Source organism: Lissotriton helveticus, chromosome 9 (assembly GCF_964261635.1).
Source record: "Lissotriton helveticus chromosome 9, aLisHel1.1, whole genome shotgun sequence".
Lineage (NCBI taxonomy): Eukaryota > Metazoa > Chordata > Amphibia > Caudata > Salamandridae > Lissotriton > Lissotriton helveticus.
The window spans coordinates 499,012,552-499,027,796 of NC_136070.1; the positions used below are offsets into that span (position 1 = coordinate 499,012,552).

The 15,245-nt window shown below is 43.6% G+C and overlaps 1 protein-coding gene across 1 annotated transcript in view; it reads right to left on the reverse strand.

The window, feature by feature from the left end:
• Positions 1-15,245, reverse strand: part of SLC38A6 (solute carrier family 38 member 6) — a 459,688-nt gene that overhangs the window by 197,944 nt on the left and 246,499 nt on the right. Inside the window, exon 6 of the mRNA XM_078660337.1 lies at positions 3,993-4,071. Coding sequence (XP_078516463.1) covers positions 3,993-4,071 — 79 coding nt within the window. The remainder of the gene's footprint in view (positions 1-3,992; positions 4,072-15,245) is intronic.

A 15,245-nucleotide genomic window follows, 5' to 3' on the forward strand; every position in this document is an offset into this window, starting at 1 on the left:
TGTAGGTAGAGAATGCTTAAGCGCATGCACTCGGGTACCCTCGGCACATGTTCGTCATTGACCTCCACCAGAGAGGAGTCTAAAGTTACATGTTGTGACAAGGTGAGCGCATGACAGCAAGTCTGGAAGAATCCCTAACACAGCTCGGGGGGCTACGAATTTAGCTCAGTGGCGAAATACTTGGATGGGCGCCTCGAGGCTGACCCTTAGCTTCCAGATTTCGACGACATAAACTCACAGCCAAGGCGCCCTGACGTGCTCCGCTTCGGTAGACGCCTCGCGCGCCATTTTACTCCAATGAAACTCAATTTTACGCGCTAACAATTCAACAAGGCAAAATATGTGGACATCACGCTGGAAATAAAAAGTGATACATGCTCTGAAGTCAAATGACTAGAACAAAAACATTAACTAAGAAATTTAACTCAATTCTCTATAATCAGAAAGACCTATGATTACAAATCCAGCGGTGTCCGAGCTGGCAATGATCAAGGCTCTAAGTCTCTGGTGAAAATGAAATAAAGGACGCTCGCATCTGCTTCTCAAAACACTTTATCTAAAAAGATTTGCGAAATCAAAACGAAACAATTATTTGTAATCCCGATGCTAAACATGGTTCAAAAATAAAAACAAAGTGGAGACAGAGTGAGGCTGAAGGAAAATATTTTGACATATGATTCATTTTCCAGGCAAGGTAACTGAAAACATACATATTTACATATTGCCTTAATTTGATTTCCATGTGGAATGGGACTTACAGATCATGTGTTCCCAATTACGATCTTGCTCACAGCCTATATCAATTATGTAACCCGTAGGCATAGACAACTTAATTACATCAGCCCCACGCCCCACCAACCAAAGCCTTATATTTCACGCGAGTCCACAAAATGCTAAAACGATGGGGCCTGTCGCCACAAAAGTCAGACTTGTTATACATTTTTTATATTAGTGGGAACGTTTACAAAGTGATAACAGATCTCATTGTACTTTGCCTATGCCTTTGGACAACAGAAGCAATTATCAGAAAAAGATCTGCTTAGTGCAAGAAGCATTTTTTGTAAATTCTGAATTCATTTCTGTGTGTTGAGAAGGTGGCAAATTGACATAATATGTCTCTAATGTACAACAGCCATTAAAGATGGTTGCCCAGTCTAACACTGAAAACATCAGATGTCACACCACATCTGGAAACAAACTTAGAGCTGAATTTAGAATTTGATGGATAGGTTACTCTGTCACAAACGTGATGATTGTCCAGGCTGCCTTATTATGAGTGCATTATATATTATGGCATTTGCAATAGGAGGCTATTCTATGGCACTTGTAATATTGTATTGCATTTTAATTTCATTTATATAACGCTTACTACCCCTGACGAGGCACTGAAGCGCTTTTTCGGCGAGTAGCACACTACTCCGAAACCCATAATGGATTAGTGTGAATTAGTATAGTAAAAAACGAAAGTAATTTGAGTGGTGGACTTGTTAGTCAGCTATTTCGATTGAGAAGGATAGTGGAGAGATACAAGAGGGAAAAGGGTTTGCATTTATATAGCACTTGCTACTTCTGATGGGGTGTTAAGCTCTCTTTTGCCAACAAGCATGCTACTCCGGAACCCATAAAGGATTAGTGGTGAATTAGTATAGGTAAATATGAAAGTAATTTGAGTGGTGGATACATTAGTCAGTTATTTGGATTGAGAAGGATAGGGGAGAGATAAAAATAGAAAACAAGCGTTGGCAAAGCCAATAGGTCTCACCTTTGGCCCCACTGGCTTTGGAATTTTTTTTTTGCCACGCTGAATAGCATGGTTTTGGAAACGCAGTGAAAAAGAAAACAGAAAAAACATAGCATGCGCCATCTGACAGCTGTTACCGAACAAGTCAAACTGCGAGGCAGTGGTGAGCTTAAGCGAAATAGAAGGTGGAGACCATTAGGGGCATTAAAGTCATTAACTCACATACTCAGCCACCACTTCAACTAAAGGAAGTGCTAAAAAATATATAAATTGTGTATCTGAACATATTTACATGTTGAGGTGATTTAAAATAAGTATGGAGTCAGACAGAGAAGGCAGCAGTGAAAAGAGGGAGCAGGCTGCACAAAGGTAGCGCATAAGAAAGAGGGAGGATATGGGGCAAAGGGAGAGCAGGGGATGCAAAAGTGTCACCTGTGATGTACAGCCCATTGGTGCTATATGAAGGATTTTTCCTTCTGTCTATTGGTGTGAACTTGTGTAATATAACTGGTGCTCGTGTAAAATGCTCCAATACCTCCAACAGGCCTCATCTGTATAATGTGAGGGCTAATATATTGGCTTTGCTAGTACTTGTTTATAAAACATTGTTTATAAAGTAAAAGAGAAAACATTTCAAAACACTGGAGGAAAAGCAAACACATAGCTTATGTAAGCTATTAAGGTAGCTCAAAATTGTACACCAAATTCAATATTTACAAACTTGAAAAATAAGGGGGCTTCGGAGATCTGTAATATCGCAGCAACGAGATGTTATGTCATGTTAGGTTGCATGCCCTGCAAGAAGCCAGGGCTATCTGTGTGCATTGTCGCAGATCACACTTGCCCTGTATGTGGCACTGGAAGGACGCCGGATCCAGACGGTGCTTAAGGTGACCAGAGATATCGAGACTCCCCCGCATTTACACAGGTGGCCCTGCAGAGTGGAGCAGACAGCTTTCGGCACACATCTCAGAGATACCTGGAAAGCAGCGGGAACACATGGCCAGAGCAGCAAACCCTGAGCCAGCATGCTCTCTAACGGCTACTGCGGCGAGTCTATTGAAAGGATTGTGTAGTATGAAGCGAGTCCCCGGAGAGAGGCCAGAAACTGCTGAGCAGGGGGCACCCGTAAAGCACCTAATACATGCACAGCACAAATGTGTCCCTACAGCAGCTCTGATACTGTCTTTAGTAGACATGCAGAAGAAAAACAGGACTGTGCCAACTACCATACTCTCTCATAAACAGGTGCATAGATACATACATATCTTGTAACTTTGTAAAGAGAAGCATAATAATAACAAGAACTGACGTGTGGAAAGGCGGGACGGGTGCATTTGCGTGCTTTTATTATTGAAAGCCACACGCAAAGGCCAATGGAATGTGTGGGAGGAGTCCGACCCACACAGGGAAGTCTCTGGGAAGTCTGGAGTGATTCCAAGAGGCCCTCTCCTAGAGCAGCGCATGCGCGCTGAGCTAGGCTCGACCTAAAAAGGTTTGCATTTAAGTAGAGTTTACTACCCCATATAAAGCGCTTTTTCGGCGAGTAGCACGCTACCCCGGACCCATAAAGGGTTTATGCTGAATTAGTATAGTGAAATATGAAATTCATTTGAGTGGAAGACATTTAGTGACGGGATGAGTTACCCATAGTACGCCAAACTCTAAATAAGCCCCATGATGCACATATCTTATGACATTATTGATATTGGGACATGAGCCATCAATGTTGTTGTGCACAAACAAGTAAAAAAAATTTTTAAATATGTGCAAAGTTAAGGGTTGTACTAATAGCAACTGCCACCTGACAGAAAAATGTTGGTTCATTATATTGATTCAAACTCCAAGTCCATAAAAAGGTGTATTTGTATTTCAATGTCTTTACATTTTTGGGGAAAAAGTAGAGCTTTTATCCAATACTTCTAAGGTATTTCAGTTATGTTCTGTAACAGGACACACTTACTCGAACAGCAATATTCAATTTAAAACAGCAAATTTTAAACCAGGTCTTCTGCTACACTATGGCATTTGGTACTTTTGATCCACAACAAATATTGTACGATTTCCCATTGGAATATTAGCAAATTAAACTCGGACACAAGCGATTCGAACTAATGCAGCAACTGCTCTAAAAAAAAAAAAGAAAAAAAGTTCCAAATACCTACAACAAATTAGAGGCGACATGTTTCCTGCATTAACCACTTCACTATCTACAGCGTTTCACTGCTTTATTTTAAAGTATTATGCTTACCCGGTGTGGTCACCTCTTAAAAACCCCGCAATTGCAGCAGGCAACTCGGTTTTAATGATGAAAAGATAAGAGGACATTGCTGTAAAGAAATAAATAACACTGGGAATTAGAAAAAAACATGTTGCTTTTACCTAAAGAGCATAATAAACACAAAAAGGGAAAGGAAAGAAGGATGAAAGTAATTTTAGTTTGATAAAAGCACATTTTCAGAAAGAAAGTGGATTACTTCTAGATACAAAAACTGTTTCACAAAATAAGATTACAAAATAAAAGAAAGCAACACCGACGCAAACTATACAGAGTTAATATCCAAACCAACTGCAACACCAACGTTTATAGTTGTCTTGGTTTACTCTTATTAGTGTCTCCCCAGCACTAAAAAATAATCAAAACTCTGCAAAATACCATAAAGTAGAATTCTATTTAGTTTAAATTCTTAAGCTGTTTGTTTAGGAGTGCATTTATATAATGCTAATATTTATTTTGCACCCTTTTTGAAGGAGACCTTTATAGTCGATGGATGACAGACTTGGTAGGTTGAAAAGGAACGTCTACTTTCAAAATTAATTTCATTTGGCTTTCTCCGGAAAATGAAAAAAGAACGTTTGGCCATGGAAAACATATACAAAACTTAAGTTGAATAACATGCACAATCCTGTCTTTATGTATGAACAGCTAAAAATGGATAAGGAAAACAAACAAGGGAGATTAACGATAATTGATTCAATAGCTGATTACATCACATTGTGCTAGTACATGCACGCTACATTCCGCATTGTAGGCCTAAACCAACAGCTTTCTCTTGATGAGACCAAGGAGGGACTTTGAATTTTACTTCATGGTGCTCAAAAATCTATTATTGTCTTTCTAGCACTCTACAAGGTAAATGAGATTTAGAGAAAAAAAATCGAATGGCAAATCAACGCTGCTGACTATTTGAGAATTATGTATGTATGTATTATGCACTTTTATAGCGCGAACTGTCACCCAGAGGGTATCCTGGCGCTTTGACTCTACTGACCACCTGCATTGTCACGTTTTTTATGCTGTTCTAGGAAAAAAGATGGGTTTTTAAGTTTTTCTTAAATGAGGGGAGGTCCGTCAGGCTTCTCAGGGACAGGGGGAGGGAGTTCCAAAGCTTGGCAGCCACGTATCTAAAGGATCGGCCCCCCATCCGTAGCCTTTGGATCTTTGGAACCACAGCAAGATACGCTGATGAAGAGCGCAAAAGTCTCGCTGCGTGGTACCAAGAGAAGAGGTTGTGTAACATGACTGGGCCTTGGTCATGTAGAGCTTTAAAGACCAGGCAGGATGCTTTAAAAAGAATTTGCTGTTGAACTGGCAGCCAGTGGAGATCCTTAAGAGCAAGGGAAGAGGAGGCAGCACGAGGCCTAGAAAGAGCCAGCTTCGCAGCCATGTTTTGAATGCGCTGCAGCTTGTTGATCAGAGTGACAGGTGCCCCCAGAAGCAGTGCGTTGCAATAATCTATCCTGCTAAGGATAATGCCACGCACCACCTCTGGCCTAGCCTGAATCGGAAGCAGGGGGAGGATTTTCCGCAAGGTGCGAAGTAGCACCATGCAAGTAGAGATGGTTTTGTTCACAAAGCTATCCAGCTGAAGATTAGAATCAGACATGACTCCAAGGTTGCGGGCAGAAGCCGCCGCCACCACATTACCCATGGAGGAAGAAGGCCAAAGATCAGATGGTAAAGGACGCGGAACGCAGTCTAATGAGCAGTGGAGTACCTCGGTCTTAGTACTATTAAACTGGAGCGAGTTGTGTTTTAACCAGTCAGCAGTGGCATTCATGCAGCGATGGAAGGTCTCTGTGGATACAGCATCTTCTCCTTCTCCTTCAAGGGAGAAAATGAGCTGGGTGTCGTCGGCGTAGTTGATCACTGAGATGCCTAAAGATTTAATCAAGGCAATCAGGGGGCAGAGATAAAGGTTGAACAGAATGGGGTTAATTGCTGACCCCTGAGGGACACCCTGTCCCACTCTCCTAATACCTGAGCAAAAAGGAGGTAGAGCCACCACCTGGTGTCAATTCTGTAGATAGGAAATTAGCCAATCTCGTGCAAGTCCTGCTACCCCGGCCTCCACCAGCCTGTTGATAAGAATGGAGTGGCTGACCGTGTCGAACGCGGCCGACATGTCGAGCAGCACTAGAAAGGCTGATCGACCATTGTCGACCCGTGATCGAAGGGTGTCCAACACGACCACCAGTGCCGACTCCGTGCCGTGGGCCGGCCGGAAGCCGAACTGGGCCACATCCAGACAGATGTTATTTTCCAGGAAGCTGGATAGAGACCGAGTCACAAGCTTCTCCATGATCTTAACTGGGAAAGGAAGCAACGAGATTGGCCGATAATTAGACAGACAGGTGGGGTCAAGAGTGGATTTCTTTAGGAGAGGGGAAACCACTGCAAGCTTCCAACTGTCGGGGACCATGGCAGTGCTGAAGGACTGGAGGCAGATGGAATATAGAGGCTGGAAGAGTTCCTCCTGAAAGGATTTCCAATATTTGTGCGGGAGTGGATCAAGAGGGGAGCCAGAAGACACCCCACATGCTAGAGCACAAAACTCAGAAAACGAAGGAAGAGAGAAGCTCTCCAGCCGCCGATGGACTGCCTGTTCTTCCAACTCGGCCACAGTATGAAATAATGCAGGGGTATCCACGGACTGCAAGCAAGAGGTGTCTGGAGTAGAGAGGCCACTCAGAATATTCGCAATTTTATCCTCAAACGCTTTTGCAAGTGGTCACACAGAGATTGAGAGGCTGGAATGTTGTTAGCTGCGCAGGCCGGCCTAGAAAGGTCGTTTACTATTTTAAACAGAGCCTGCGATTTGTTAGTTGCGTGTGTCAGTGTGGCCTCAAAGTATTCAGCTTTGGCGCATTTAATCTGGGCTTTATATTCCAGCAATGCTGATTTGTATCGAGATTTGTCAGTCTCAGAGTAGGACTTCCTCCATACCCTTTCTGCCTGTTTGCACCGGAGTCTAAACTGGAGAAGGTTGCTCGAATACCATGGCATGGCGGGCCTTCGCCTGGCTCTAGATTTACGTAGAGGAGCCAGCGTGTCCAGCGAGTTGGTGATCTGATGGCACAAGCTAGAATAGCTCGCCTCGACATTCTCCCTCAGTTCAAAACCTCCGGGAAGCAAGGAAGGGAGATTAGGGTTATGCAGAAGTTTGGACCACTGCCTATTGGCCTTGATGGAATCCAGGCCATTCTTCTGAGAGAGTCTACGGGCAAGTAAAGGGAGAAGTGAACTAATGCATGGTCCGTCCAGCATTGAAACGCTATTTCCCTAATCACCACCTGGGAGCATTCTGAGAAAACCAAATCTAGGACGTGGCCCTTCAAATGGGTCTGCGATGGTACCAGCTGTTGCAACTGAAGGTTGCTGCATGCCTGGCACAGTTCCCTAAAGGACGTGTCTAAAGGCCCATTAGGCCATAGATTGAAATCCCCAGGATAAGAAGTCTGGTATGGGAATTTGAAAGATCGTAGATTAAGTCTACCAGATCTGGTATCTTAGATAGTGCCGAGCCCGGTGGTCTGTAGCAGAGAAGTCCAGAGTGCAAAACACCTTTGTGCCCTTTGAGCGAGAAGCCCGTAAGTTCGAACCCTTGGATCGCTTTGACCTCAAATAGGGAAAAGGTCAAGGAGTCTCTAAAAATGAGACCAATTCCTCCACCTCTATTTCCCAGCCTCGGGCAATGCAAGATTTTATAGCCCGGAGGACAAGCCAATCCAAGTTCTACATCGCTGTCCGCTCGGGTCCACGTCTCAGTTAGAAAGAGCACATCCAACCTGTAAGAGTCTATAAGGAGTGTGATTTCAGCATGGTGTTTACAAAGCGAGCGGACATTAAGCAGGCCACAGGACAGCGCCTCCAGCTTAGCGGAGTTGGTGTTCAGCACCTGGCTAGCTTTGGGATTTTGGCGTAACTGAATTAACTCAGTCCTGGAATAGGTGACGGGAGTGTGAGAGTCAGGGACGGCATGACTGGCACTATGCGCGGCCGGTGCGCGAATGGGCGCAAACGGGCTTACCTCTGGTGCGCCCATTGCGCGCCACCGCTGCGCGCTTGGGAGTGGCACATCCTATATAGCCGATAAGCGCGGGAGTCCTGCGAGGCAGATCTCTAGCCCCACACCCAAGATGGCGCCAGTTAATCGGCACCTCCTGGCTACCCACACCCAAGATGGCGCCAAAATATCGCAATGCGGTTTCCAAGAAGTCCTAGGTCCCGCAAAGTGCGAGTGGCGGTACAATTATAGTGCAGGTAAGAGCTACACTAGCTATGACCCCAGAAGATGTCCCCAATGCGCAAATAAGCGACTGCGTCCTAAGTCGAGCAGCGCGGTGCAAGTGCGCGTGAAGTGAGTTTTTAAAATTATAAAACAACAGAAAGCAGCAGCAGCTTACGCAAGCGTGCAGCGGCAGGTAAAATTATGCATTTTAGAAACACATTTCTGAAAGTTTCTCCATTTAAGAATGGTTTACTGCTTTACAACAGTAGAAGGCGTTAACCAACTGGTGCTATTTGTAACATAATGTCATAATTGAATGCACACTTTGTGCCAATCTGCCAACCTGTTAACTTTCAAAATTGTGCTTCATATTGATGGTTCTTGGTGTTTTCAGCGAGACTGAAACTAAAATAAGCAAGCTTGCTTCGGAACCATAAAGTATCAATTGCCAAGTCCAATCCTTTGCATGTCCCCAGAACAATGAAACTTTCGAAAATGCTCAGAGCAATATTGGGCCCACACATTTTTACTCCAATTGGGAGATGTGACTAGGAGAGTGTCTGTGGCATAAACAATGACATCAGAACCCTTCTTGACCAAAAGAATTAGCGGCCCTGATCCTCCTCGACGTCTCAGCAGCGTTCAACACCGTATCCCACCACACACTTATCAACTTTGAAGAGGCTTCACCACATTGGAATCCAAGGAGACACCCTCAAATGGATTGCCACCTTCCTCACAGGAAGAACCCAGAGAATCTGTCTACCAACTTTTACCTCAGAACCTAAGACCATCATATGTTGAGTCCCTCAAAGCTCATCCCTCAGCCCTACACTGTTCAACACATACATGACCCCGTTGGCCAACATTGTCAGAACCCATGGACTACACATCATATCCTACACCATCGACATCCAGCTCATCCTCTCACTATCAGAAGACCCCCTCCACCACAATGGACCTTCCGCAGGGGCATGACGAGCTTCGCCGACTGGATGAAAGATAACTGCCAAAAGCTCAACACAGACAAAACGGAAGTGTGCATCTTCGGGAACAACACCTCTCCATGGAGCGACAACTGGTCACCTTCTGAACTAGGACCAGCGGCAGTTCCTCCGGAGCGTTGCCCACCCCCTCCCTTCCAGCAGCAAAAAATAAACTAAAACAATATTAAACCATGGTTTATTATCATTTTATTTTGTGTCCTGGGGGCTGAGCTAGGGGGAATAACAGGCACCCACGACGAGTGGTATACACTGTTATCAGTGTGCATGACTGTTTGGACGGCCTTCTCAGGCTGGCCAAACAGTCATGCGCACTTTGCATGTTCTCCAACCAGGCTGCATTAAAGCCTGGCTACATTAAAGCCTGGCACCCAGTCCCTGGCTAAGCGCCGAGCCACGGCGTTCAGACTAATCACAATGCTGCATTTCAGAGTTGTGATTGGCTAAGGGGAGCCTGAGTGCTTCCTGATGGAGGGATGAATGACGAGGAGGGATGACGAGAGACGCGGCCATAAGGTACGTTTTATTTTACTACCGCCTGCCCTCCCCAAAATCTTGATCCATGTGAGCCGCTACTAACTAGGACCCTTACCTACTCCGACAGACCATGCCCACAACATTGGCATCCTCCTGGACAGCAAGCTCACCATGAAAAAACAGATCAACGCAGTCTCCTTCGCCTGCTTCCTCACTGTTCGCATGCTTCGTAAGATCTTCAAATGGCTCCCTGTCAACAGCAGAGGAACCGTCAGTCAAGTCCTAGTCACCAGCTGGACTATGACAATGCACTTTACGTACGAATCACCTTGCACCTCCTGAAGACACTGCAAATCATACAGAATTCAGTGGCCAGATGCATCCTCGAACTCCCAAAGTGAACTCACACTACCCCACCACCTAAAAAGCTCCACTGGCAACCCATTCAAGACAGATGTCAATTCAAGATGCTGATCCACGCCTACAAAGCCCTACACAACCAAGGACCAGCATACATTAACTCCCACCTGAACTTCTACCAACTCTCCAGAAACCTGCGTTCCACCTCCCTCTCCCTTGCTCACACTGCCCACATCTGCCGAAGCAACAGTGGAGGACGCTCCTTCTCCTACCTCACCGCGAAGTCATGGAATTACCTCCCCTTTCCCCTCCGGACCTCCTCCGTTCTGTTGGAATTGAGGAAGGGACTCAAGACCATGTTGTTCAACTGAACCCTCTCTAGGAAGCACGTAGATACCCTCATGGGTGATTAGCAGAGCGTTATAAGTCCTCTTTGACTGATTGATTGATTGACTGTACATATAAACGATGTGCTCCCTTTTGCATTTCCTTCGAAAACACTGAAATGAGATTTGTTATCCACTGCACCTACACATGTGACACTTCTTCTCTTAACCTTCTCCTCTCCTTTTGCAAACTAACAGCTAACCCACACCCTTTTGTCTCTGTTAAACAACCTTAAAAAACATAATACTTTGTAACCATCTTCAGTTGTCGGAGCACAGACAGTCTATCATCTGACACCATATCTCATCAGGGAAGAGAGCAGATTGTATTCATGTCTGTGAAAGGTAATGTCAGGAATATTAGGGAGCAACAAAAAGCAGAAGCACAGGTTATGGTGCAAACTGATCCGTATCCAGTATTTAGAGCATTGTATACATTCAGAAGTGTTTAGACATAGCGACTGTGGAAGACAGGGGCATGGAAATTAATATAAGATATGGCTTGGTTACACTTCTGGGTTAGCAGCAATTGAAGATAGGACAGTGCTAGTATATAGGACTCTCACAGGTACTGGGTAGATACCTCTCAATGTGCATTTTTGTTTTGGCTTCGGTACCAGTTCAACACCCAAACTATTTGTGCCTAAACTTTCGAGTTCTAACAAGTCCTGAATCTTGACAGATACCAATGATGGGGAACTCTAGTTACAGGTAAATAACTTTTTCTCCAGCACTTGATCATTCATAGACTCCTACATTTAATTAGAGTAGACCATTTAAGTGTAAAGGCAATAGGGGACGAGGACTGTAGTGGATGAGACCCAAATGGTCATGGCCATAAATAGAGACTCTCTATAACAACAAAGTTAACTAGGTGGGTCATTGAAGCCTAAGAGTTAACCCATTCAGATATGCCAATGATGGTGGCATACAGAACAAGGAGTTTGCTGAAAAGATTTGGCCACATTCTGCTGCTTCAAGTGGCCAAGAAATCAGTAGAGGTTGAGGTTTGGAGGAAAGGAAAACAATAAGGAGGCTGGGACTCATGCCATATCTGCAGCTCATTTTCTGTTTAGGGTAAATGGCTTCCGTCACAAAAGAGGGGAGAGGGTCCAAAAATAAGTTCCACCACCCCACAACCCCCAAGTATATAGTACACACACCAAAAGGGGTGGGGAACAACAGACACTGTGGACAGAACTGTGAAAAACAAAATTATTAGGAAAAAAACTGCCCTCAATCACACACAATGTGTGTGACATGCTTCATCATCGGGTCTGCTTACAATACGCCCCCGCGTAGCCACACAGGGGGCGGAGCATAGGGAGGGGGACCAAAAAACACACTACTCAAAACCAACAAATACAAACAACATATAAGTGATGTACAGTGATCACAACGATTAGTGTTGTCCATCCGGACTGGGTAAGTGATAGACTTAAAGTGCAGTTGGAAAGTGCTCGTTAAAACTGGCTCATGGGTACCCACAAGTACTTTATTCCAGGGTCCCAAGGTCAGGATTAAAATAGAGTGAAGGATGTGTACGTGTTTAGGCAGGAAGTCAAGATCCACAAACACTACTCCTTATACTGCGGTGGTCAACATGTTTCGACCATTGATCCGTGCCCTAGATAAATGGGTCACACCGGTCTTCGTCAGGACAGTCTAACTGTCCCAGTCCTTCTATACCTCTTACCTCAATGCAGTGATGGGTAGAGGAAACCACGTGGAGGGTACTTCCACACCAGTGGGTCGTTATTACGAGTCTATTGATTCTTAAGGCTCGAAATGGCGTCAGCGGGTGGAGCTCCAAAGAACACAACTGTTCTGCAGGATAGCTCCAGCAAAAGTCGTGCCCGCCAAACACGGACGCCGCGGGTAAATGGCTCTCAAGCATTCTATAATCTTGAAACATATTGTAAAGAAAGATCCACTCTCCACAAAGACAACTTCAGATCAAATTCTTTTCTCAAACACAGAAATCCAAGTGAGACCTGCGTTACTAAAGTGACAAGAGATGTTTGAAGACACACAAAAGAATTAAAAAGTAGTACACTAAAGGGAGAATCATACACTAAGGGGCCGATTCCGATGTCGTACGGAAAGGCTCCGGATAGGATTCAGTATTGTCGAATCCGATTTGGAACCCCTGTTTCCTACTGAATTGTACAGTTTTACCAATGACCGATTACAATGCTTGGAAACTTTTCCAGCAGACCGAATTGGTTCCGAAAGGCATCTGGACAGCCCGAGTCTTTCAGACTCTGTTTCCGAGCGAGTGATTACGATGATCGATTTGGACAGCCATTCCGATTTGGTTTGTCCAGAATGAATTGGCTGCCGGAATCTGTCTTTAGGGGCCCGTAGCAGGCCCCCTTCACCCGAGGGCCCTCAAAATCAGGTCTGTGGGGGTACCCAAGGGACCCCACTTTCCAACCGTTCAGTATGGCAGGCACCACGGGGTGCAAGGTTTTCCCCAGCCACCCCTCTCTTCAACGGGAGCCTGTGTTATCGTTCGGAACACAAGCTCCCATTGATGTCAATGGGAGTCCTACCGAATCGTATACATCCAAATCACTCGGTCGGACTCACCCGATCCAAGTGGTAGGAATGCTGGTAGGAATGCTTTCCGAACCACATCAGAATCGGCCCGAGTTTCCCAATAAACTCATTGATAAATAGGTTTAGTAAGACAGTCTATTAATCATATAAAAACGACATATTTATTTACAACTGGCAATAAAGTACAATTTAGAACAATAAAACTTTACCGTACAGGTGATTGATTCAGTGCATATGACTAAAGACCATGATACATGAATCGAAGATGTTCTTTACAGCTTTTTATCACAGTACAAAGCAATGGTCCGGCTAAAAAATAACATTTATCATAAGAAATTTTGTAGGCTTCAACGAGCCATAGTTGAAGAACAATGATTTTAGCAGGCTGCATTTTAGTTTTACTAATAATGTACAATATTTTTATAGATGCTCTGTAGTGCAATTCTGATTTTAGGCATACCAACAGTACACACTATTTTGTTTTACCAAAAAAGTCACAGATAGTATAGCATACAAAGGATTTAATCCTATCCTAAATTTCAAAATCTCTTGTCTTAATTCAACATTGGATAGAGAGGTTATTTAAGGAAACTTCTCAGGGATGTCCCGGTCAGGCTTAATTCAAGGAACAACATTTCTATAGTGGCATTGCCAAAGACTTCAATTCAGTGTTTAAATAACTCAGTCAGACCAACACATTTTCAAGATCTTGCATATTATTAACTTAAAAAGCCTACTAAATTACCTGCAAATTGGGCTCAACGACGATCACTATTAATCAATTCTTTCCAGCAACTTATTAATAATTTATGCTGATTAAAAAGTGGAAAGCTTACTTAATAATCTCAAAGTTTGGTATGCTACTTGGTCACTCCATAATGTTAGGTGCATTTCTAAATTTCAAAGAAAAAGCAGTACAGCACACCCATGATACATGTATAATAGGTCCTAAAGGTAACACAAAGTATGGACCAATATTATTCCAAGTTAAATAAACGGTCACAAACGATTCATGATGACATGAAGTGATACAAAGTTCCACAGGACAAGATGAACAGGTCGCGATGCTTGAGTACACAGTATTCTTTCTTGTTTGTTATTTTGCAAGCTCATATCCAAATGTGAAAAGTAGCCAACACGTGTTTCGTCTGTACATAGTTAGTACTCAGACTTTCTGAAGGCTGTAAACACAAAATATATACACAGTCAATATATTCCATCCAAAATAACCAATTCTTATATTGATAAAACATATGTAATATATATTACACCGAGTTCTCACAACCAATGAAAATCACCCGAAAAATTGCTCAAAAGCAGATATGTGTTGTAGAAGAGAATTTTCCCAATAGTTATAGACTAAATGAGAGCTATATACTTAGCACAAAACAAAGAAGTAAGCCCAGGGATCAGTATAGACTCCCATATAATAGATCCTGTCAATTGCAAAAGAACAAGTAATATAGAGTGTACCAAAAAGAATAAAGATAAAGAAGAGCGACCACTTAAAACCAAGCCGAAATATAAGAGGACCAGAAACACACGTGTCAACACCCTAGAACCACATACTCTCACAAAAAGATTGTGCATGTGTAGAATAAAGACTCAGCCAAAACCATCTGTAAGATCTATATTAGTAGACACACCCACCTATTAATCGATACTTAGGTGGTTCCAGAATCAAATCAAGAGTAAAAAAACAGTTGAAGCCCACTGGGAAGAGGATCTCCACGGTGAAATAAAATACGTCTCAGGGCAATCTGATAGGAAGAGACATATAAAAGGCACATCTGATATACCCAAACCAGAACGAAGCAAGACCAATAAAGTTGTCCGTTCTCACTACTATACGTCCAGAATTAACAGATTAGTGATACAAAAAGTGCCAAAATTAACTATACGAATTGGTAATTAACCTAATGCGTCAATCCCAAGGGTACTAATCACGTATATATGCCCAGCAACTGTCAAGGTCTGAAAGAAAGAACAAAGGACTGGTGTACAAGCCTAGGTGACGTATATATACGTAAATGCATCACTCACCACCCCTGTGGAAACAAGTGGTAAGCAGACCTGCAAGCCACTGTTGGGGACGCAGTCAGGGGCTAACCGGCCCGAATCCTATATCAAAACAAAAAATATAAACAAGCAACAAAGTATTATGTGGTGCAGTTCCCAGAACGAATTAGGTTGAAAATGAGTG